The following is a 24227-nucleotide window of genomic DNA, read 5'->3' on the forward strand; positions in this document are numbered from 1 at the left end:
TGAAATAGGTATTACCTCTATTAGGTCAGGTTAGGTTAGATGGCAGCCCGATGTATCAGGCTCACTTAGACTATTCAGTCCATTGTGATACCACATTGGTGAACTTCTCTCTTATCACTAAGTGCTGTCCAATTCCATGTTAAGCTCAATGACAAGGGACCTCCTTTTTATTGCCGAGTCCGAACGGCGTTCCACATTGCAGTGAAACCCTCAGAAATTTCACCAGCTTTACTGAGGTGGGATAATCCACCGTTGAAAGTCGAACCTTGTGCATGCAAGGCGGACATACCTTGCATTCACAAGGTTCGATTTGTATTAGTGTGTTCTAAAATTATGCCTTCAAACGCCAAATTTTCAGCAAAGAGAGCTAACATAAAACATATATCTAGTCAGGCTTGTGGCTTAGTATCTGGCGCTTTCTTATCAATAGCTTCATAATCAATCAATTCCTCAATCGTTCATTTCCAATAAGCTCCTTATAAAATTGTAATAATAATATGTAAAATAATATTAACTGCTTTAAAAATTTCTGGCAAAGTGAATCAAAAATCTGACAATGTTTAAAAATAACATCGGAGTACAATCCCGCAGCCATGGGTTGACCAGATGAAAGCACTAATCGGTCCGCAGCTGCCACATCAGTGTTATCCCTGCCATCATTTCAAACTTCGACTTTAGCACCATTAATATTTTACCAAACATGCTACCTCATTCAAGGAATAAATTTGATAATTTTGTGGATATTTTTCCATAGATGTTGCCTTAATCAAGAATAAACACACTGGTTGTCGGACGCTTGTATATCAGCATCACAGTCGTATACGATATCCAAAACTCCTCGGAAAAGCGGCGTCACTATTGAGATATTGTACCACGCCAAGTTACTACAAAAAAGTATCGCATGAGTGCAATTATTAGGTACCCTTCTGGATACATTTATAAGGACGCCAATAAGAGCCCCTTAAAGCAATCAGAGAAAGTGCATTTTAAGATAGTTGTAAAAGAATCATTGTGGTCAAGTAAAACACGATTGTTTAGATGTTTAAAATAAATTCTCATAAATATAACATTTATACGACTATCACATCACATTTAACATATTTTTATACATCAATAAAAGATTGGAGTTGAGTTACAAGTTGCAATTTGCATGTTGTAGCGTCTATCAGCCAGTGCTTTTATTCCCAATGGAGGCAGCGTGTCTGGAAAAATATTTGAAAAACTTTTACTTTATTCCATTTGGAATGTCAAAAATTGTTCACCAATATACCTTTCACAATTTTAAGCGAAAAAAATTTGTTTTCAGCACTTCTTTATCGTTTTATTTAAATAAATTATAAGAAGCTAGTTGTGCTTGGTGTTTTACAAAATATAAAATGGCTCTTGTAACAATAGTGATGGCAAAATACTATCACAGTTGGCGATTGTTGCAGTGTCACTTACGAGTCTGTGGTAGCGATGATGATGAAATGGAACTTTGAAATGCTGGCAGGGAGTAAATGACTGTTTTCGACGTGGTGTGGATTTTAAAACTTGCCATCAAAATCAAATTTTGGCAGGGTAATTCAATTTTCCAAATATACTGCCTCAACCTCAATCCTTTATATTTAGTTCCAATAATCTCGACGGTTGCTAATAATTCTAATAGAAAACTGTTTCAAAACATAAGTTATTTCCTTAATTTATTTGATATGTTTTTGTTTATTGATTTATTATTTCATTATTGAGGCAATTTTTAATAAAATTATATATAAAATAACAAAAACATTTTTCATGTACAACAGAATTTCCTGTTTTGAGCTGGCGACCCCACTTCCATAAATACTCTGGCCTTTTTATATTTCGGCAACCCTGCATCAGCTGTTATTGTTGTATTGCATGCATGAAATATTTAAATGTCAATTATAAAGTGCCTATTTGCAATTGACAACGTTATCGTACATCAGACTCACAGGCCATTCTATATGCTGATGATTGTTTGATCTACGCACACAGCTTGTCTCCTATTGACGCATTACGAAAAGCTGACTCTCACCTGCGTCTCATAAATGAATATTACCAAACATGGGGCATCAAAATAAATGCAGCGAAATCCCAAGCCATTTGCATAAGGAATGCCTCGGGGAAATGTCACAGATCAGTTGTACCGCAAAGCAAAACTCTACAACTCTCATTGGACGGAACTGCAATCCCAATTATGGAGTCTATTAAATACCTTGGGGTCAACTTCAATAATTTACTTAAATTCAATGAACATGCCCGGAACACCCTGCAAAAGGCAAAACGCGTCTTAGGGTCTTTTTCATACATAATGAATAACAGACACTTACCGCAGAAAACCAAGCTACTTTTGTATAAAGTAGCGATCAGGCCGCTGCTTACATACGGATTCCCAATTTGGTTCACCATCTCGCCGATAGTGTTCAAGCAATTGGAAATCTTTGAACGCAAAATTCTGCGGAGATGCATTAATAAACATTATGCCTCACGGAACAAAAAATTTTCCAACAACTCCATCTACGACATGTCTGAAGTTAAACCCTTCAGCGAATATGCGTTCAACCTCCATATGTCATTCGCGCAGAAACTCGCCAATCATGAAAATGACCTTTTAAAAGAGATTTATAACTTGGAGGAGAACTCACACTGGTCTGGTTCGTCCTACTTATCATCAGTGGCCATAATTAATGAAAACATCAACAGCGATCCAGGCCATCCCATTACAGAACCATTTTACAAGAAGATTCCTAGAACACACAGAGGATAAATTCTTGATTCAAATACACACCTTCTACACTTACCTGACTACATATAACATGTACCTGATAACCTCAGCAAGCCATCTACACTTGCAACCTAATATGTGATTTTTTATAACTTGTATACAATTTATCATATACTATAAACCAGTATAGCTCACTTGAGCATTCGATTTATTTATATCTATATACTAATACCACTGTGATATCCCTTGCAATAATCTACACTGTTAGCCACTGTTTTAACAGCCAACTTGTTATTTCGTTTTAAATGTTTTGTTATATTTAATTATTTATTTATTTCTTATTATTGGTAATCACCCCTTGCATTACCAGCAATCGGTATAGGCCGCGAGCAAGTCTATTTCCTCTTTTGTTTTGCTACGTATTTTCTCTATACGTTTACAAGTAGTCATTGCAAGCATGTAGCTAATGAACATGACCATCGTGTATTAGAATAAGACAACAATAGTTCTAAGTATAACAAATGTACATTCGCTCATTATCCATTGTACCACAAAAAGAAGAAGACTCAATAAAGAAGAATTGAATTGAAATTGAAACGTTATCGTATTATGAACATCGGGAATCGAATAATCGATTCCTCTAATCGAACCGATTTAGACATTCAGTCAAAAAATGCTCATCGTTCTGCACCACTGATTCGGGAAAATATAGGAAATTTTGTCTCAAAACGAGAGAAAAAAAAGAAATACTAACGTGTGTGGCAAAAGTTGATTATACAAATAAAGAAATGAGTGAATTCTTCAAATCGGCTATGGGTTATTTCAATAACCCAGCAACAACAACTTCTTCCTCATCACAGCCTAATAGTGGATCATCGTCTACAAATGTCAACACATACAGAAGTTCATCATCATCGTCCCAGCAGGAAAATGAGTTTTGTGGCCAAATTGTCGACATCAATGGAAGGAAATTGCGTGTGAAAAGAGTTATTGCGGAAGGTTAGTTATAGTTCACAGGGGGCGTTCTATAGGTCCCAGTGATCGAACAATACTACGTATTTAAGCGAAAAATCAATATGCTATTTGTGGTTTGTGTACTAAAATTCCGTCCGTATAAACTTATTTTGAGGGCGTACAACAACCAAAGTTTTTGACGAGTTATTTTGTAAAATTACAGAAACTTCCGTGATGGGTTTTCTTTGTTTCCAAGATGGATTGACAATTTAGTTATAAGCCCCTTCGCCTCGTACTAGTGGGGATGTCGTCTTTAACCTTGAACGAGTTTTTGTGTTGTTTTTTGTTTTTGGTTTGACCCCAACAACAAAGTTGAAAACACTGCTGCCTGTTTTTTTTTACGATAAAGTTGTTGTAGATAAGGAAAATCATTGACGATGGCATATGCAAAAGAAAAAAAAAACAATTATGGAAAAATTCAAGCAACTATAGTTTATGAACGATCAAATAAAATGGTTATAAAGACTGCTTCCCCGTTATCATATTGCTTTGGAAAGACAGTGATAATTGTTTTTGGGGAAATTCTTTGTCTTGCTTTGGACGAATGACTCATGAGTGCTTTTCAAGCCCTCATAAATTCTATTTGGAAAATCATTCATAAACATTTCTAATAAGAATATATCATATATCATTATTCCAATGAGATAGATTTCGTTGCAATTAGATTCAGTTGCATTGAAGTTTCATAAAGACATTTTGTTTTCATCTAATCAATCTTAGATTTTCCTATATCCCCTGATACATATATTGAAAACAGTCTACTATCAGGGCACTAGGTTATAACTTATCTGCCTCTACTGATGTCACTTCTAGTTATTACTTTGAATTAAATGATATTGTACTGTTATCCATTCACGCTATGTTAGAGTTTTAATTCAAAAATATTCTTTATTAACAAAAAAGTTGAGAGTATTACAATTCGATACTCATTTTAAGAAAGCTAAAAAAGTGATCCAATGGCAATTGATTATCATGTCAATCAATCTAGAAATGTATGACAACTAAGAAGAGATGTCGGATTTTTCCAAACACGCTTATAATTCAAAACCACGATTTGCGCCCTATTATTAATAAAAAAATATTTTAAATTCTTTTTCGAGATCAACTCAACTCTCTTGTCATCTCAAATTTGTATTACGTTCGAGAACGACCTTTCCAACAGTACTACAAAAACATGTATGCCATGCCTACCAACTCATATGACACTTTATTGAAGATAGTCACGGTACAAATAAAGGGTGATTTGTTAAGAGCTTGATAACTTTTTTTAAAAAAAAAACGCATAAAATTTGCAAAATCTCATCGGTTCTTTATTTGAAACGTTAGATTGGTCCATGACATTTACTTTTTGAAGATAATTTCATTTAAATGTTGACCGCGGCTGCGTCTTAGGTGGTCCATTCGGAAAGTCCAATTTTGGGCAACTTTTTCGAGCATTTCGGCCGGAATAGCCCGAATTTCTTCAGAAATGTTGTCTTCCAAAGCTGGAATAGTTGCTGGCTTATTTCTGTAGACTTTAGACTTGACGTAGCCCCACAAAAAATAGTCTAAAGGCGTCAAATCGCATGATCTTGGTGGCCAACTTACCGGTCCATTTCTTGAGATGAATTGTTCTCCGAAGTTTTCCCTCAAAATGGCCATAGAATCGCGAGCTGTGTGGCATGTAGCGCCATCTTGTTGAAACCACATGTCAACCAAGTTCAGTTCTTCCATTTTTGGCAACAAAAAGTTTGTTAGCATCGAACGATAGCGATCGCCATTCACCGTAACGTTGCGTCCAACAGCATCTTTGAAAAAATACGGTCCAATGATTCCACCAGCGTACAAACCACACCAAACAGTGCATTTTTCGGGATGCATGGGCAGTTCTTGAACGGCTTCTGGTTGCTCTTCACTCCAAATGCGGCAATTTTGCTTATTTACGTAGCCATTCAACCAGAAATGAGCCCCATCGCTGAACAAAATTTGTCGATAAAAAAGCGGATTTTCTGCCACTGATTTTGGTAATAAAATTCAATGATTTGCAAGCGTTGCTCGTTAGTAAGTCTATTCATGATGAAATGTCAAAGCATACTGAGCATCTTTCTCTTTGACACCATGTCTGAAATCCCACGTGATCTGTCAAATACTAATGCATGAAAATCCTAACCTCAAAAGAATCACCCTTTATTTATAAGGTAGCCCAGTAAGGTAGTTTTAGTATTACAAAACCAAAAATGTCAGTCGTCTTTGATTGTCAGTCAAATTGATTTAAATTTTCCAATTGTTGTACAATGTGTCCAACAAGACGGAGATTTAAAGTGGAGAAAATTTGGAAATGTATCTATGTATGCTTCGAAATATGAGGAAATGTATTACGGTTCGCAAGAATAATTGGACCATTTATTTCGATACTTTTCTGTCATAAATTTAAAATAAATTTAATATTTCAAAATTTTTGGTATAAAATAATTCTATTTTGAATTTTTATTTGTCACAATTAGCAACATTCTCATAAGGGGTAAAAGGGGTACAATGTGCGCTCATTGTGAAGATACCTCAAAAAGAGAAAAAATAAATTCTTGTAGATGGGAAGAAACCAGAATATTTAATTCAATGATATATAATCATAGTTTGAAGAAATACTGCATGGTATTTGGTAGGAGGAGATGACAAACCCATGAAACCCCTTTAGCTACGCCTATGACATTAAGCATATACCGACAATTAAAGTTCTGCTTAAATGAAAAAAATGGTAATCCCCTAATAGCAGTAAACTTTCTTACTAAATATGCCTTTAGGTAGTCTTAATTCATCAGGTGACCTTCAAGGGAACAGCAAATTGTTCAAATATGTTAATAACACAGTTTATAAAATAATTTTTTTATGAATTTTTATCTGCTAAATTCGAAAATGGAGGTTAAAAAAATTGAGATATCCCGTTATTTCTAGTTTTTCGATCTTTTTTCACAAAATAAATTATATCTCGAGTTTGAAATGTCCGATTATATCGTTGTTGGTACTTAAATCAAAGGTATTGAGATGACGAACAATCGTGTATAGTTGGATATGTGATAGAATTAAGAGAATTGTTTGAGTAGTTTTTAAAATGTTGGTTTAAGTAACTGTATAAGGCCTTTGTAAGGCTTGGTTTCATATGATAATAAATTAATTAAATAAATAAATAAAATATAATATCGATGCAAAAAGGGCAAATTAAAAAAAAATGTTTTGCAGTGGCCATTTTCCGCCGGAAAAGTACGAACCATTGAAAAAACGTCACTGAAAATAAATTTCCATACCATTAAAAACATTTCTCATGAATGATACAAAATTGCAACAAATATTTTTGTATAGTTTTATTTATTTTTTACTGGCATTTTAGTGAGCTGTTTTATACTTAGTTGATTTTTTCAAAATTTGCAAAAGTCGAATTTTGGACAATTTAACATTAGCATCCAAACGACATTAAGACATAAATCTAATTTTTATTTTTTTAATTGTACAATTAATTATTCTTCGAGCTTTACGGACAAAGTAGATCAAGGAATTTGATCAATAGAACCATTGAAAAGAAAAGGCGAGATACAAATCTATACACGCCTAGACTGTACATGTTTCAGTTCGGGCGAATGAACTTTTCCACAGCCTTTTAGTATAGGTCTGCCCCGGAGCCATAATTTATGCTTCCATACCAAATCTATAGAAAAAGAGTGACAAGTCCTAAAAAATACATATATCACACACGCACTATTCCATTCGCAAGGGTCATTTTGTACCACCTCTTCTCTCAGTGGTTTGTTTTCCGTTTCGTAACCCCTCGGAAGTTCGAAACGGCCTTATCATTATGACGATTTGCTGGCGCTACACCCAAAAAAAGTAATAGACATTTTTGAAATACAGGTATAAATTTAAACCATGATTTACTTACACATTTTTGGTCACGAGGAAGAGCTTGAAGTGGCAGATGCACGTCCTACTTTTTTTTATGAGTAGAATGCTCTTCTTCCGGAGCTTTTGGAGGCAGTTCGGGGGAGCTGCACACAAAAAAAAAATTACAGACAACAATTAAAATACAAATTATCGCATATAAGTTTTAAGCTATGATTTACTTACACATTTGTGGTGTAACGGATTTTGTGATGGGGAAACGCGGCTTGTACAACAAAAAATGGAAAATAAAAATATTGAAATACAAGGAATTTCTCTTCACCCAAAAATGAAAAATTATTATTGAATAAAAATTTTAAACATGATTTGAAATGTGTGGTTCAACCGATGTTGTGTTGGAGCTTCCACATTTAACTGCATGCTCAAAAACGTTTTTTTGTGAATAGTGGCGTTGTCCATTTTTCCCTCAAGATCTGGCTTCATGTAGTTTTTTTCGACAAAATTTTCTAAGAAAAAGACTAATAGCAAAATACTCAAAAAAGCTTTTTTTTGTGAATGGCGGCGTTGTCCATTTTTCCCTCTAGATCTGGCTTAATGTACTTTTTTTTCAACATAATTTTCTAAGAAAAAGACTAAATAGCAAAATTTTGATAAAATGTCCCAATAAATACTTTTTATTGGGAATTTCCACGGAAGATAATACCTCTTTAGTTTTTGTATTAGTGTATAACTCTATTACTCACATATAGATGGGGCTATTACGAATACGCATATACCGATTTATCTACATTTCTGAATTGAATTTTCTATTATCAGTTATCGAGTAATAACGGTATTGTTGTGTTGTTAGTAGGCGTGTGTCAATCTTTTCAAAATGGTGGTGTAACTTACGGTTGATCGTTAGAGTAATTATCAAGTGAAACAAAAGTATTTAAAACAAAAAACAAAAATGGAACTAAACATCAAAATAGAAGATATAACCGAAAATGAAATTTATGATTTCCTAGGTAAGTGTTTTTATAATTAAAACTATTTTAAATTTAATCAATACTCATTTTGTCTAACAGATGGCTTGGTTTCATCAACCTTTTTTACAAAAGCTTTATTTTCTTGTGCCAAAAGTCGCCGTATTCTTTTCGGAGAGCCTTTGACAAAGCACACAGCATATGATATAGCCATGGCTGATGTGGAGCAGGAATTGGCGAAAAGTGTAGTAAATATCAAGATACCTTCAGAAATAATTTGGCGTCGATGGAAGATCCATCATTCTATCATAGACAGCATAAAACCAAAAAACAGCAGTTGGTAAGTTGCCTTTTTTATTATTATTTCTAAATTCATGTATTTATTGATATATATAATGTAGCACATCTAACAAGTCCACTGATACATCAACTGACTATATGGATTTTTCTTCTTCTAAAGAGGATAAAGGGGAATCAGACAACACCGGCTATCAGCCTTTTAAATGGTGCTTTTGCGAAGAAAATAAAGATTCTTTGATGATTCAGTGTAAATCCGCAGACTGTATTAAGGAGTGGTACCATATTAAGTGTCTTAAATTGGAAGAAATACCTGCGAGCAATTATATTTGCATATTTTGTAATAATGATTAGAATATAATGAAGTATTATTATATATTTTTCGAAGAATAAAACTTTTTATAAATTTAAGTTGTTACTAATTTATACCATTGTGGGGTATCCAAAATCCAAAAGCTTTGATATCGCATGAATTTTACGTTCGGCCAGGCAAAATCTTTTGTACCCCACATTACGCATTGCGTTGAAAATTCTAAAGACTGTCATCCACAATCGAATTACTTGGGTTGTGACACCGATGTTAAGGTATGTTGTTGTTGTTGTAGCCCTTTGGAGTTGGTATTTTCGAGTTTTTCGGGAAATAAGCATACTCCAAATGGGGGTTTGCAGTCCTTGGAAAGGGTTGAAAACTCTGTGTCCGCCCCGGGCCGTAGACCCGACTGCAACGAGGGCGGGATGTTAAGGTATCTTAAAACTTGATGTTAACACACAAAAAAAATTTTTGTCTTCAATCACGAAATTAATTGATCCAATTAATTTTTAATTGTAATGTCTTCAATCACAGAAATGATAGTACCAATTAAAAATTAATTGAAAGTCAATTAAAAAATTTATTGTACTACTAATTTTTGTTTCATTTAAAAAATTTGTTGAATCAATTAAATTTTTAATTGAATATTTTTTAACACTCAAAAAATTAATTGAAAGTCAACAAATTAATTGATACCATTAATTTTTGTTTCAATTAAAAAAATTTTAAATTTTTAATTGTATATTTTTTAAAACTCAATTAAGACTAATTGGAAAATTTTCTTGAAAATTTTTTCTGTGAAGGTATCTTAAAATTAATGTTTAAATTGTGTATTAGTCCATATCGATATCTACATTCCAAAGTGCGCTAAGTCTAAAAAGTGAATTTTACAGGAAACAAGAAACAAGTTTTGTTTTTTGAAATTTCTCAAAACCCGTATAAGATAGAAATTCCCTTACTTTCGGTCTTAAAATCATATTTTTTATAATTTTTTTTAGTATGTACGAACTCAAAATAGTGATAATAGGATATGGCTAAAAATGACTTACACCACTTTAGACCGAACAAAGCTTTTTGCCTTTTTTGGATTGGCCATTTTTTTAAAACTTTAGACATAGGCTAAGTACAATATTAACCATAACTTTTGATAGAAATGTCCAATAAATTCGAAATTTTGACAGGATGCAATTCACATCAATCTACAGATCGGTTTATATATAATTATGGATCGATATGGACCAATTTTTGCTCGGTTTGAAGGGGGGATATGTAAAATTATAGTCCGATAGGTACCAATTTTAGCATGGCTTTTGGAGTACACATATTAACACCACGTACAAATTTCAGCCGGATGGGAATAAATTTGCACTTCCAGGAGACTTCGGAAATCAAATATATAATTATGAACCAATATGGACCAATTTTTGCATGGTTGTTAGAGGGTATATACTAAAGGCTCTGCAAGCCCATATAAACCGACCCGCGGTTTATATGGGGACTATACGTAAAAGTGGTACAATATGGCTCATTTGCAATACCATCCGATAACTATTTGTACCAAGTTTCAAGTGGATAGCTTATTTCGTTCGGAAGTTGGCCTATCACTACAGACGAACGGGCATCGCAAGATCGACACAGAATTTCTCTACGACGCAGAATATATATTCGATATGGGGTCTGAGACCAATATTTAGATATGTTACAAACGGAATAATATAAGCTATGGTCGAGGGTATAAAAAATTCGAAAATATTGCATTCAAAATGCCATTAAATGTTTTGCTATGAAAATTGCCTTTCGGTAATTTAGCTTCAACTTTAAGTTATAGTCGTGCTCGTGGATGAAACTAGACTTTCACTACATTTGGAATTATCAAAAAGTCGTTTTTTAATTGGGACTATACTAAAAGTATTTTCCAACTACATATTTGGAAATTCTGATGTCCCACTAAAACACCAAAAACACGTTCATAAGTGATTAGCCCCTAGTATGGTAATACAGATTATTTTAAGAATATGAATTATTTATTTTAAAAATGCTATGACCATTGGTGAAATTAGCAAATCTAATAATATTTACAATTGTATAAATATTTTGTTGTGATCTATTTCAGGCGGATTTGCATTTGTCTACATTGTCCAAGATATACAATCAGAAAAAGAATATGCACTCAAACGTCTCATAGGATCTGACAAAAAGGCATGCCAGGCCATCATCAATGAAATTAACACACACAAACAACTAACAGGTCATCCAAATATTGTGGGATTTGTCTCCGCAACATTTATTGATAAGACGACTGGACCACAACAAAGAGCCGAATATTTGCTCTTAACCGAGTTATGTAAAGGTAATACGGGTTTGCATAGAATCTATGTAATTGTTATTTAAATTTTCGTTGTTTTTTTCTTTTAGGTGGTTCATTAATTGATTGTTTAGGTACATCCCTGGATCCTTCACTTATTTTAAGAATATTTTATCAAGCTGTTAAAGCTGTTGCTCATATGCATTCACAGTCACCGCCCATCGTACATCGAGATATTAAAATAGAAAATTACTTGCTGAGCGATGATAAACAATTAAAATTATGTGATTTTGGTTCGGCGACATGTGAAATATTTACCCCTACATTAGATTGGAATGCTCAACAGCGGAATACTTTAGAGGATCAGGTAGGTTGATATATTGAAACTCATTCTCTGGAATTCGAAAGTAGATTTTGCAAAGTTTTAAAAATGTTAACACAAGAAAAATTTTAAATACATGCAAAGGAAATACCTAGGTTAGTTTAGGTTAAAGTGGCAGCCCGATACCTAGTTCTGCGTAATGTATAACAAAATCGAACTCCCTTCTAGCAAACTTTTCGTCTTTCATGCACGGTTGCCACAGTTGATAAAATTCTACCAAAAATGGTTAGATTGGTAGAATTCTTGATTTTTTGGTAGTATTTTTTAAATATTCCTCTTCAACTAAGAGGAACTTCACTAATTTTCTATAGAAATAAAATGTTGACAAAATTTTGTATAATTTTTTTTTCACCAAAGTTTCTATAGAAATAAAATGTTGACAAAAATTTCTATAGAAATAAAATGTTGAAAAAAAAATCTATAGAAATAACATTTTGACAAAAATTTCTATATATATCAAATTTTTAAAAATATTCCTATAGAAATAAAATTTTGACAAAAAATTCTATATATATAAAATTTTGAAAAATTTCCTATAGAAATAAAATTCTCATAAAATTTTCTATAGAATTAAAATTTTTACAAAATTTTCTGTAGAAAAAAAAATTTTTACAAAATTTTCTATAGAAATAAAATTTTTACAAAATTTTCTATATAAAAAAATTTTTACAAAATTTGGTATAGAAATAAAATTTTTACAAAATTTTCTACAGAAAAAAAATTTTGACGAAAATTTCTACATGTGGACAAAATTTTGCCTAAATTTCTATAGAAATAACATTTTGACAAAATTTTCTATAAAAATAAAATTTTGCAAAATTTTCTATAGAAATAAAATTTTGACAAAATTTTCTATAAAAATGAAGTTTTAACATTTTGACAAAATTTTCTATAAAAATAAAATTTTCTATAGAAATAAAATTTTAACAAAATTTTCTATAGAAATAAAATTTTTACAAAATTTTCTACAGAAATAAAATTTTAACAAAATTTTTTATAGAAATAAAATTTTTACAAAATTTTCTACAGAAATAAAATTTTAACAAAATATTCTATAAAAATGAAGTTTTAACATTTTGACAAAATTTTCTATAAAAATAAAATTTTCTATAGAAATAAAATTTTAACAAAATTTTCTATAGAAATAAAATTTTTACAAAATTTTCTACAGAAATAAAATTTTAACAAAATTTTTTATAGAAATAAAATTTTTACAAAATTTTCTACAGAAATAAAATTTTAACAAAATTTTCTATAGAAATAAAGTTTTGACAAAATTTTCTATAGAAATAAAATTAAAAAAAAAATATTTATAATAGAAATATTTTATTTCTTAGAAATACAATTTTGACAAAATTTTTATATAGAAATAAAATTTTGACAAAATTTCCTATAGGAATAACATTTTGACAAAATTTTGTATAGAAATAAAATTTTGACAAAAGTTTCCATAGAAATAAAATGTTGACAAAATTTTCTATAGAAATAAAATGTTGACTAAATTTTCTATAAAAATAAAATGTTGACAAAATTTTCTATAGAAATAAAATGTTGGCAAAATTTTCTATAGAAATAAAATTTTGACAAAATTTCTTATAAGAATAACATTTTGACAAATTTTCTATAGAAATAAAATTTTGACAAAATTTTCTATAGAAATAAAATTTTGCAAAATTTTCTCTAGAAATAAAATTTTGACAAAATTTTCTATAGAAATGAAGTTTTAACATTTTGACAAAATTTTCTATACAAATAAAATTTTGCAAAATTTTCTATAGAAATAAAATTTTGACAAAATTTTCTATAGGAATAAAATTTTAACAAAATTTTCTATAGAAATAAAATTTTGACAAAATTTTCTACAGAAATAAAATTTTAACAAAGTTTTCTATAGAAATAATATTTTGACCAAATTTTCTATAGGAATAAAATTTGGACAGAATTTTCTATAGAAATAAAATGTTGACTAAATTTTCTATAAAAATAAAATGTTGAAAAAATTTTCTATAGAAATAAAATGTTGACAAAATTTCCTATAGGAATAACATTTTGACAAAATTTTCTATAGAAATAAAATTTTGACAAAATTTTCAATAGAAATAAAATTAAAAAAAAAATATTTGTAATAGAAATATTTTATTTCTTAGAAATACAATTTTGACAAAAATTTTATATAGAAATAAAATTTTGACAAAATTTCCTATAGGAATAACATTTTGACAAAATTTTGTATAGAAATAAAATTTTGACAAAATTTTCCATAGAAATAAAATGTTGACAAAATTTTCTATAGAAATAAAATGTTGGCAAAATTTTCTATAGAAATAAAATTTTGACAAAATTTCCTATAGGAGTAACATTTTGACAAAATTTCTATAGAAATAAAATTTTGACAAAATTTTCTATAGAAATAAAATTTAAAACAAAAAATATTTATATCTAATTTTACAATTATTAATCGAGCTTTATGGACAGATCTAGATTAAGGAACATGATTAATAGAGTCATTGAAAAGAGAACGCCAGATACAAATCTATACACGCCTGGACTGTACATGTTTCGATTCGGGCGAATGAATCTTTCCACAGCCTTTTGTAGTTATATGAAATAAAATTTTGACAAGATTTTCTATAGAAATAAAATTTTGACAAAATTTTCTATAGATATAAAATTTTGACAAAATTTTCCATAGAAATAAAATGTTGACAAAATTTCCTATAGGAATAACATTTTGACAAAATTTTCTATAGAAATAAAATTTTGACAAAATTTTCAATAGAAATAAAATTAAAAAAAAATATTTGTAATAGAAATATTTTATTTCTTAGAAATACAATTTTGACAAAAATTTTATATAGAAATAAAATGTTGACAAAATTTCCTATAGGAATAACATTTTGACAAAATTTTGTATAGAAATAAAATTTTGACAAAATTTTCCATAGAAATAAAATGTTGACAAAATTTTCTATAGAAATAAAATGTTGGCAAAATTTTCTATAGAAATAAAATTTTGACAAAATTTCCTATAGGAGTAACATTTTGACAAAATTTCTATAGAAATAAAATTTTGACAAAATTTTCTATAGAAATAAAATTTAAAACAAAAAATATTTATATCTAATTTTACAATTATTAATCGAGCTTTATGGACAGATCTAGATTAAGGAACATGATTAATAGAGTCATTGAAAAGAGAACGCCAGATACAAATCTATACACGCCTGGACTGTACATGTTTCGATTCGGGCGAATGAATCTTTCCACAGCCTTTTGTAGTTATATGAAATAAAATGTTGACAAGATTTTCTATAGAAATAAAATTTTGACAAAATTTTCTATAGATATAAAATTTTGACAAAATTTTCCATAGAAATAAAATGTTGACAAAATTTTCTATAGAAATAAAATGTTGACTAAATTTTCTATAAAAATAAAATGTTGATAAAATTTCCTATAGGAATAACATTTTGACAAAATTTTCTATAGAAATAAAATTAAAAAAAATATTTATAATAGAAATATTTTATTTATTTATTACTTAATTTATTAAAATTACAAATTATAATAAGCTATTTATACGGGCACTATCAACTAGAGGCTATCGGCCTAAATTATAATAAAAATAAAATATTGACAAAAGTTTCGTTAGAAATAAAATTTTAACAAAATCAGAATTGATTCTATGTTTAGCTGATAGAAGATTAAGGGTCGCTCCTTTCATATAGGCCTTTCAAAGCCATACAGCCGATATGCTACCTGCATTACTAAGAAGAAATAAACCACCAATTAAAAATGTATATAAATGCCCATATTATTATTAATGGAATTAATATACGCATTTAGCAACTATTTTTTCTGTTAATGCGATCTGAATTTACGTTTATTCTTATATTTCTGAATATATTTAATTTTTTTTTGTGTCAGTACACTATTATTGCTCTCAATTGCTCTCAATAATTTCTAATTGTAGACCCCATTTTTAGACCAGACCATTATTATCTGATCTGAATTTTTTAGTCTTAATTTTGAGAAACTATAAAAATTTAGATTTTTCGTATAGGGCATTTAGAGATATTTTAGGTCTTTACAATTCTTAATATGGGTTCAATATTTTTCTATATTTTCAGCTAAGCAGTGTTACAACACCAATGTATCGCGCCCCAGAAATGCTGGACACATGGTCAAACTATGAAGTTGGTTTGAAAGTAGATGTTTGGTCTCTGGGTTGCATTTTATATGTGCTGTGTTTTCAAAAGCATCCTTTTGAAGATTCCGCAAAACTTCGTATTATTAATGGGAACTTTATTATTCCTACAGATTCGAGATTAAGTTGTTTTCACGACATAATCAAAGGTATGTATCAAGTTCAAAATTTCTCAGATGATAAATTGAAAAAATGCCACAACTCGTTTTCTTTTTTCACACAGGTTGTTTAACCGTCAATCCAGCTCAACGTTTTAATATTTCCACTATCTTGGATCGATTGGCAGCCATTTCAGAAACAATGAATTGGAGTTTAAAAGGTCCCTTGGAATTGCGTGGTAAACCAGTTGTTACAACTACACCTGAACATCATGCATCCTCCTTGCCACATATTCCAGTGGCTCAACAACAACGTTCCTCTGTTGGTAGTTCAATATTTTACGATGATCCTTGTCCGGCTTCCAATACATCACCTTCTCAAAACACAGCGTCTTCACAATCTCCTCATCAAAGTTCCTCATCGGCAAATTCCGCTTCAGCAAATGGCAGTTTACTTTCGTCGCTACGTGGCGGCGCTGGTAGTTTTCTGAAAAATCTTAAAGACACTTCGTCCAAAGTTATGCAGACTATGCAACAAACGATCGCCCGAGCTGATTTGGATATTAGCTACATAACATCACGAGTTTTGGTTATGCCATGTCCCTCTGAGGGCTTTGAATCGGCCTATAAAACAAATAATATTGAAGATGTGCGTCTTTCCATTGAGAGTCGGTTTCCGCCCCAAAAAGTTAGTGTTTACAATTTTGGACCACGGTCTTGTCCACGGTTGGCTCCACCCGTGCGTACGGTGGAGGCTGGCAGTATTTATGGATGTTCTCAGGCCAGGGCACCTAATTTAGAGGTAAAAATGCATTTTTCTATAAAGATGTCCTGATATTAACTTTTCTATTTGTATATATAGGGACTATTTTCTGTTGCTGAAGATATGTATGGCTTTCTTACAGCTGATCCCAAATCTATAGTTATAATTCAAACGGGAGATTCTGGTGGTTGTACAGCTGCTACCTTAGTGTGTGCTCTGCTCATGTATTCAGATCTAATTTTAGAGCCAGAGGATGCTGTACAAGTTTTTGCCGTTAAAAGACATCCCATTAATCTGAGGCCATCTGAATTTCGATATTTGTACTATTTGGGAGATATATTGCGACCCACTCCTTTACTGCCTCATTATAAAAATGTCAATTTGATATCATTAAATTGTCAACCTGTTCCTCGTATGTCTAAAACGCGCGATGGATGTCGCATTTATATGGAGGTCTATAACAACGAACGCCTTTTGCTGTCAACAATGCAAGACTATGAAAAAATGCGTCTGTACATGGCCGGTCCGGGAAAGATAACATTGCCCATAAATTTGACAGTTTGTGGTGATTTTGTTGTGGTTCTATATCATGCTCGTAAGGGTATGGTTAGACCGCAGGGAATAAAAATATGTCAATTTCAATTAAACACCGGTTTTATACCGGAACAAGAAACCTTGATCAATTTTGCTTCGCAAGACTTGGACGATTTGCCATCGGATGCCGAATGCTTATCGCCAAACTTTAGCGTATCTTTATCTCTGACCGTAATGGACACTGAAACACCACCTACACGTAATCCACCTTGGCTTTTGTCAAAACCGGGTCGTAATTCGTTCAATTTATTTAGCTCACAATTAGAATATGAGGAAATGATTGATAATTTCGTAGCGAAACCTACGAGAAATGCCCCGGTGAAGGCGTCATCAGTGCCTCCACCCAGGCCAGAACCCCCCGTAAAAGAACCACCCTTGATAATGCCCGATATAACTGAGATATCGCACGAATCTAATATCACGCAACCAGAACCAACTCCTCCCATAGATTTGCTGAATCTCAATCAACCTTCTGCAAGTCATCATATAGATCCTCAAGCCACAGCTATGCCTTCTACGGATGCCAGTTTCGATCTTTTGGGAGCATTTGGCGATGATGATTCTTCGGGCATTGGTACGGCACCCATTCCTGATATTTTGGCCAATAGTTCTCAACCAAAATCTGCAGCAGATTTAGATGATATTTTTGGTCCTTTGAATTCTCAAACTACTTCCTCCTTTAACTTGGACTTCAATGCATTTACTTCTCCAACACCAACGTCGCAGCCTACAACGTTTAGTGGACCTAAAATAACAACAAGTGTTTCGGCTCCCAATGTACCGCCTTTTGCAGGCAATGTACCCACATTTATAACACAGAACGCTAGCAAAGAGCCATCACCACAGCAACAGGTATGTTTCATTTTGATATATGACCAAACATGATCACATCATATACTTTAATTTCTTTTGCAGGCCAAAGATCCATTTGCTGATATTGCTAATTTAGCTTCAGGTTTAAATATCAACTTCACTCCTCAAACATTGGGAGGAAAGTCGGCAGGCCACACTCCTATTGGTACAAGTCCATTTTCCACCCAATTCTCAAGCCCCACACATAACACAAATACAGCGACAGCAAATAATACCAATCACATGCGTATGCCACAGCCGCCTTCCTCACAAACCTCAAATACCGCTTCCCCTAATCACATGAGATCACCAAATAATGCACCCACATATGGTATGCCTTCTTATGGATCTGCAACGCAGCAGCCACCACCACAATCTACGCAATCATCAACATCTGCTCCGTCTGCATCGTCGACACGTCCTGATTACAGTCGATCCCATTTTGACCAACCAAAACAACAGCCAGCTGCATCTTCATCACAGCAGCAAGGCAAAAGCTCTGATATTTTTGCCGATATTCTTGGCGAACAAGGATACAAATTCACCAGTAAAGCTAATCAGGGTCCTCGCTCAATCAATGAAATGCGTAAAGAAGATCTCATTAAGGATATGGATCCCAAAAAGGTTATGATTATGGAATGGGTAAGAAATAAGCTTGCACTTCTTATGAACAAGTGAAAAACTCTTAACAAATATTCTCTATAGACCGATGGTAAAAAGAATAATATTCGTGCTTTACTATGCTCAATGCATACAGTACTGTGGACTGATGCAAAATGGACTAAATGTGAAATGTCGCAATTGATAACACCATCGGATGTAAAGAAAGGCTATCGCAAGGCTTGTTTGGCTGTCCACCCTGACAAGGTATGTATATAATAAAAAACAAAATGAACAATATGCCGCAAAAGCGGTAGATGCGATTCCACTTAACGTATAAACTATTAAGTACAGACATACCACCGACAAAAAAATTTAAACACAAAATAATTTTAACAATTTTGTGTGATGCAGGATTTTAGGTCTATTTATTGCCTTTTGTATCACTTTGTACGATAATAAATGAAAAATAGATATAAGAACAAAATTAGTTGAGAAAGGATTAGCTTAGTTGTTGGATTCTGGCTGCTCTAGATCTGAGCAAAGCTTTTGACTCTGTAGATCACAACATCCTGTGCTATAAACTTAATCATGAATTCAACTTGTCAGTGTCATCATGCGAGCTAATTTCCTCGTTTCTGTCTGGTCGTTCGCAGTTCGTGTCATATCGGGATCAATGTTCGGGTGTCAACACGATACTTGCCGGGGTACCCCAGGGCTCTATATTGGGACCGATTCTATTTACGTTGTATGTGAATGACCTACATCTTTACGTTCGGCATGTTAACTTAGCTACATTATGTCAAGAAAGTCTTTTGACATTGCCAAATATTTCAAATTCCAGAAATTATTGAAATATTAAATATTTTATTTTTTTGCAGCAATGCTGTGTACGTATGTATACTTTGCAAAATACATAATAAAATATTTTTTTAAATTTCATTATATTTAATTTTGAAACAAAACATAATTTTTAACCTATTGTCAAAACACTTTCTTGACATACTGTATATATGCTGACGATATTCAGTTGCTAAGTACAAGTGATACGGAGGATCTGGATACCTGTGTCTCCAATCTAGATGATGATATGGGTCGTATCTGTGAATGGGCCTGTTGCAATAAACTTAGGATTAATGTAGATAAGACTAAATGTATAGTATTTGGTGGATCTCACAATTTACGTGCTAATAATTGTATTGTTGTCCAGAATAGTGTTGTCGTTCCGTCTAGTTGTATTACTTCGAACTTGACACCGGTCTTACATTTGGCTCACATATCGCCCATGTGTGTGCGAAATTGAATTTTGTACTTAAGAAGTTATATTCCCTTAATGTTATATTTCCTACACAGATTAAATATATGTTGGCACATTCCTTGCTCATGCCGCATATACTTTACGGTATTGAGGTCTATACGGGTGCTAATCGATCCTGCGTTAACAGACTTATTTCGTGTTTTCATGGTATTCTTCGTTTTGTTTACGGCCAGCGATGTAGGAGGGACTACGACTACTTTGCTTCGCAGTTCTTGGGTTGTTCTTTTAACGATTTTGTATCAATAAAATGTCTTTGTTTCGTTTTTAATGTCATAAAACGCAGACAACCTTCTTATCTTCTGCATAACTTCAATTTTTTACACTCCACAAGAAATTCACAACTCCGTGTGGAACATTTCAGCCACAACATTTTTGAGAAATCTTTTGCAATTCGCATAACAAGGCCATGGAACCATTTGCCTGCTATTGCTAAGGATTTTTCAATTTCTTCTCATACATTTAAAGATAGATTGATTTTGCATTTTCATAATAATCGTTTGAACTAGTCATGTTTCTCACTGACAATAATTTTATCACCATTTATTTTTTTCATAATTATTTTATTTATTTTTATAAAAGTGTGCGTTAGGTTTTTTAGTTTTAGGATATTAGTTTTAAACATCACATTTCTTTGTTTTTATTTTCATAATTTTCATATATATTTCGTTTTATTATAGTATTTTTCACTTAATGTTTTTAAAATATGTATTAGTTAGTTTAATCATTTCAAGCAAATACCTGTAATCATTTGTATTATCTATCAACATATAGTCCGCATGGGCTCGGTTTGATTAAATAAAGATGAATATGAATATGATACCCACATTCCTTGCTTTTGACCTATGGCCTGGTCGCTTTCCCAGTGTTTTTGTGGTGAGGAGTTTTTTTTTTTTTTGAAATTATGAACCATATGATAATCTGAGTTGTATTCACTCATTTGCGTTGTACTCTAGAGAACCGAGACAAAGGAGCTTAGTTTAGATTTGAGACGATTTTTCTGATTCAATCACGAAATTAATTGATCCAATTGATTAAATTATTGATTCAATCACAGAAATGATAGTATCAATTAAAAAAATAATTAAAAATCAATTAAAAATTAATTTATCCAATTAAAAAATTAATTGATACTATAAATTTTGTGATTGATTTTTGTTTCAATTAAAAAATTTGTTGAATAAATTAAATTTTTAATTGAATATTTGTTAAAACTCGATTAAAGTTTTAAGGCCGGTACTATGTTCATTCTTGCGAAAAAAGTTTATAGAAACCATTATTTCGCACATAGAAAGCGGTGTTTATTTAGGTAAATGGAGCGCTATTTTACAGGGAGCGATATTGAATTAAGTTGGTGGTTGCTGCTTGCTATTACAAAATTAACATTTTATTTTCCTTGGGCAATTGATCTGCTACTCCTTTGATTCTTTGTATAGTTTCGGAGCAAAAATATAATCCGTGTTTGTGTTATAAACCCACACAAATAGTTTTAATAAATAAACTATTTCTTAATTCACATTGCAAATGGCGCCATGCTATAAACGTCAGTTTTTCAACTCGAAAAAAACAAAGTACCACAAATGGAAAAATTTCGCTAGTTTTTCGCATTTTTTAATTTTGTATGGAGTTTCAACGCGAAAACCGAACAGAGTACCGGCCTTTAATTGAAAAAAAATTTCGTGAAAATTTTTTCTGTGAGTGGATTATAATGCGCAGGGAGTAATTTTTCAAGGGTGCTATTTTTTTCTTTGTTTCATGGCATATATCGACAAAAGGCTTACGGAGTGTGTGGTCGATCCATTTGTATTTGCTTCGCCAGTTCCAAAATACCTTTTTCGAGATTGTCCTTGGACACCAAATTTTTAAAATGTTGCTCAAGCACTGCATGGTGAAAACTTGCAGTTTATTTTTTTTTTATATTTTCATTTACTATGCAGAAAAAAATTTCACGAAAATTTTTCCAATTAAAATCTTAATTGAGTTTTAAGAAATATTCAATTAAAAATTTAATTGTTTCAACAAATTTTTTAATTGAAACAAAAGTCAATCACACAAATTAATAGTATGAATTAATTTTTTTATTGGTTCAATTAATTTTTTAATTGACTGTCAATTAATTTTTTAATTGCTATTATCATTTCTGTGATTGAAGACATTTCAATTAAAAGATTAATTGGATCAATTAATTTCGTGATTGAATCAGAAAAAAAATTTTATGTGTAACCAGATCTGTGATCCGTATAGTAAAAGTGATTTAAGAAAGGGCTTATAAAATTGAAGTTTTGTCTTTTGAGGAAATCGTACCAGAATTCCAGATATTTTTTAAGTTGCAGTAGCGCTTCTGGCTTTTTGACATCTTTAGTAGCTCCGCTGTTCTGCTTAATACTGCTGCCCAAATAGCAGAAGTTTTATAGGGATTGTATATAAATGTTATTTTTATTTATTTTTTTTTTTCTGAGAATATATTTATTATTAATATTTTTCAGCACAATGGCACAGAAAACGAGGAGATTGCTAAATTGATTTTCATGGAACTCAATAACGCTTGGACTGATTTTGAAAATGATGCCACTCAACAGAATATGTTCAATTAGTAAAATACAATTTTATGTTATCATTGTTTTTTCTCTTACATGTTGTCAGAATGGCCCTAGAGCTCAAGATCCTCCCTACTAAAACAGAATATTCTTAACATGTTTTAAGAAGAAAAATATTATGCTATTACATTGCTTAAAGCTCTTCTATTCTAAAAACAATCAAAAATACTTATAGAAAACTTCATTAAGGTATAATTAAAATTTTGTATAGAGGAAATACGACTTTATTTACTTAATTTTCCATTTCTAAAAAATCGTAATTTATTGCTAAAAGAAAATAAGTTAATAGAAAATATTTATCTTGGAGATAGCTGCTTTTTTAGTTCATTTTTATTTTTGCCTTTTTTTCTCCGAATAAGAAATCATTGAATTTTTAGCAAAAAAGGAAGAAGTATTAAATATTTACGCAAAGAAATTACAAAAATACAAATATATAGTTCTAAGTTTTTATTGAAAATGTAGTTAATTTTGAATATAAATATTTATTTAGTTATTTACACCCACAAAAAAAAATCTTACAATCTACATTCGTTTAATATCAAACAAAATTTTCCAGAAATGATTCATTCCAAATTAAAAATAAATGAAACTTTTTTTTCAATATTATATTCTATCCCATAAGACTACGTTATTTGTCAACTTTTTTAATTCGTGTAAATATCTTTATGTTAAAATAGAAAGAAATCACCTCAATGCATTAGAATTAAACACACTAATTCGATACTCTGTCTCTAAACGCAAACAAAAAACTATAAATATTTTTGTGTCAATGTATATATAAATATATATTTAAGAAAACGTTATTATACACTTATATTTAGCTATAAAAGAAAATATATGGAACGTATAAAAATTATCATAATATATTTAAATAAAGATATATTTAAAAATGTAAATGTTTAAAATTCATCCCTCCATGACATATTTTTTCTTCAATTCGAAACAACAATCAATCTGAAGGAATTTCTGATTGCTTATTGTTACAGCAAAAACAACCTGTCGAAGTGACATTAATGTGGAAAATATGTAAGTACTCCCGATCTCAATATCATTTCTGTGACAAAGACCGAACATTGCACACCTCTTTGTCTCAAATGCTGTCTTTTTTCCTTGAAATTAAGAGTAGAGACTCCTTGGCCCACTTCCTTAGTTGTTGGTGGAAGTATTAAGCCATAACGAATTGTTTAATATATTTACTCATTCCAACTCCTCTCATTCAGTTGATTAACTCCAACTAAATCTTTCTGCAGTCATCATTTCGTTCGACTTTACTGATCACAAAATCACAATTCAATATTAGCAACCTTGCAAATATCCACAAGAACTGTCAGAC

The 24227-nt window shown here is 31.3% G+C and overlaps 2 protein-coding genes across 2 annotated transcripts; both read left to right on the plus strand.

The window, feature by feature from the left end:
• The first annotated feature begins 3384 nt into the window (after positions 1-3384).
• On the plus strand, positions 3385-23803 carry aux (cyclin-G-associated kinase). Its single transcript, XM_075290589.1, has 9 exons — positions 3385-3724; positions 11295-11531; positions 11597-11853; positions 15999-16224; positions 16299-16975; positions 17036-18382; positions 18446-19024; positions 19088-19249; positions 22784-23803. The coding sequence occupies exons 1-9, from the start codon at positions 3514-3516 to the stop codon at positions 22889-22891; spliced, it is 3804 nt and encodes a 1267-aa protein (XP_075146704.1). The 5' UTR covers positions 3385-3513; the 3' UTR covers positions 22892-23803.
• LOC142221072 (uncharacterized) lies at positions 8338-9282 on the plus strand. The gene is made up of 3 exons (XM_075290603.1): positions 8338-8616; positions 8677-8914; positions 8976-9282. Exons 1-3 carry the CDS (start codon positions 8559-8561, stop codon positions 9223-9225), a joined length of 546 nt encoding a protein of 181 aa, XP_075146718.1. The 5' UTR covers positions 8338-8558; the 3' UTR covers positions 9226-9282.
• Positions 23804-24227: the final 424 nt, after the last annotated feature.

The sequence above is a fragment of the Haematobia irritans genome, chromosome 1 (genome assembly GCF_050003625.1).
Source record: "Haematobia irritans isolate KBUSLIRL chromosome 1, ASM5000362v1, whole genome shotgun sequence".
Lineage (NCBI taxonomy): Eukaryota > Metazoa > Arthropoda > Insecta > Diptera > Muscidae > Haematobia > Haematobia irritans.

Excerpts from the sequence above, each read along its gene's own strand:
- LOC142221072 (XM_075290603.1), top strand. The coding sequence starts at position 8,559 with ATGGAACTAAACATCAAAATAGAAGATATAACCGAAAATGAAATTTAT. Across the intron at positions 8,617-8,676 it reads TGAAATTTATGATTTCCTAG|ATGGCTTGGTTTCATCAACC; the intron begins GTAAGTGTTTTT and ends TTTGTCTAACAG. Across the intron at positions 8,915-8,975 it reads AAACCAAAAAACAGCAGTTG|CACATCTAACAAGTCCACTG; the intron begins GTAAGTTGCCTT and ends TATATAATGTAG.
- aux (XM_075290589.1), top strand. The coding sequence starts at position 3,514 with ATGAGTGAATTCTTCAAATCGGCTATGGGTTATTTCAATAACCCAGCA. Across the intron at positions 11,854-15,998 it reads GGAATACTTTAGAGGATCAG|CTAAGCAGTGTTACAACACC; the intron begins GTAGGTTGATAT and ends CTATATTTTCAG. Across the intron at positions 16,225-16,298 it reads TTTTCACGACATAATCAAAG|GTTGTTTAACCGTCAATCCA; the intron begins GTATGTATCAAG and ends TTTTTCACACAG.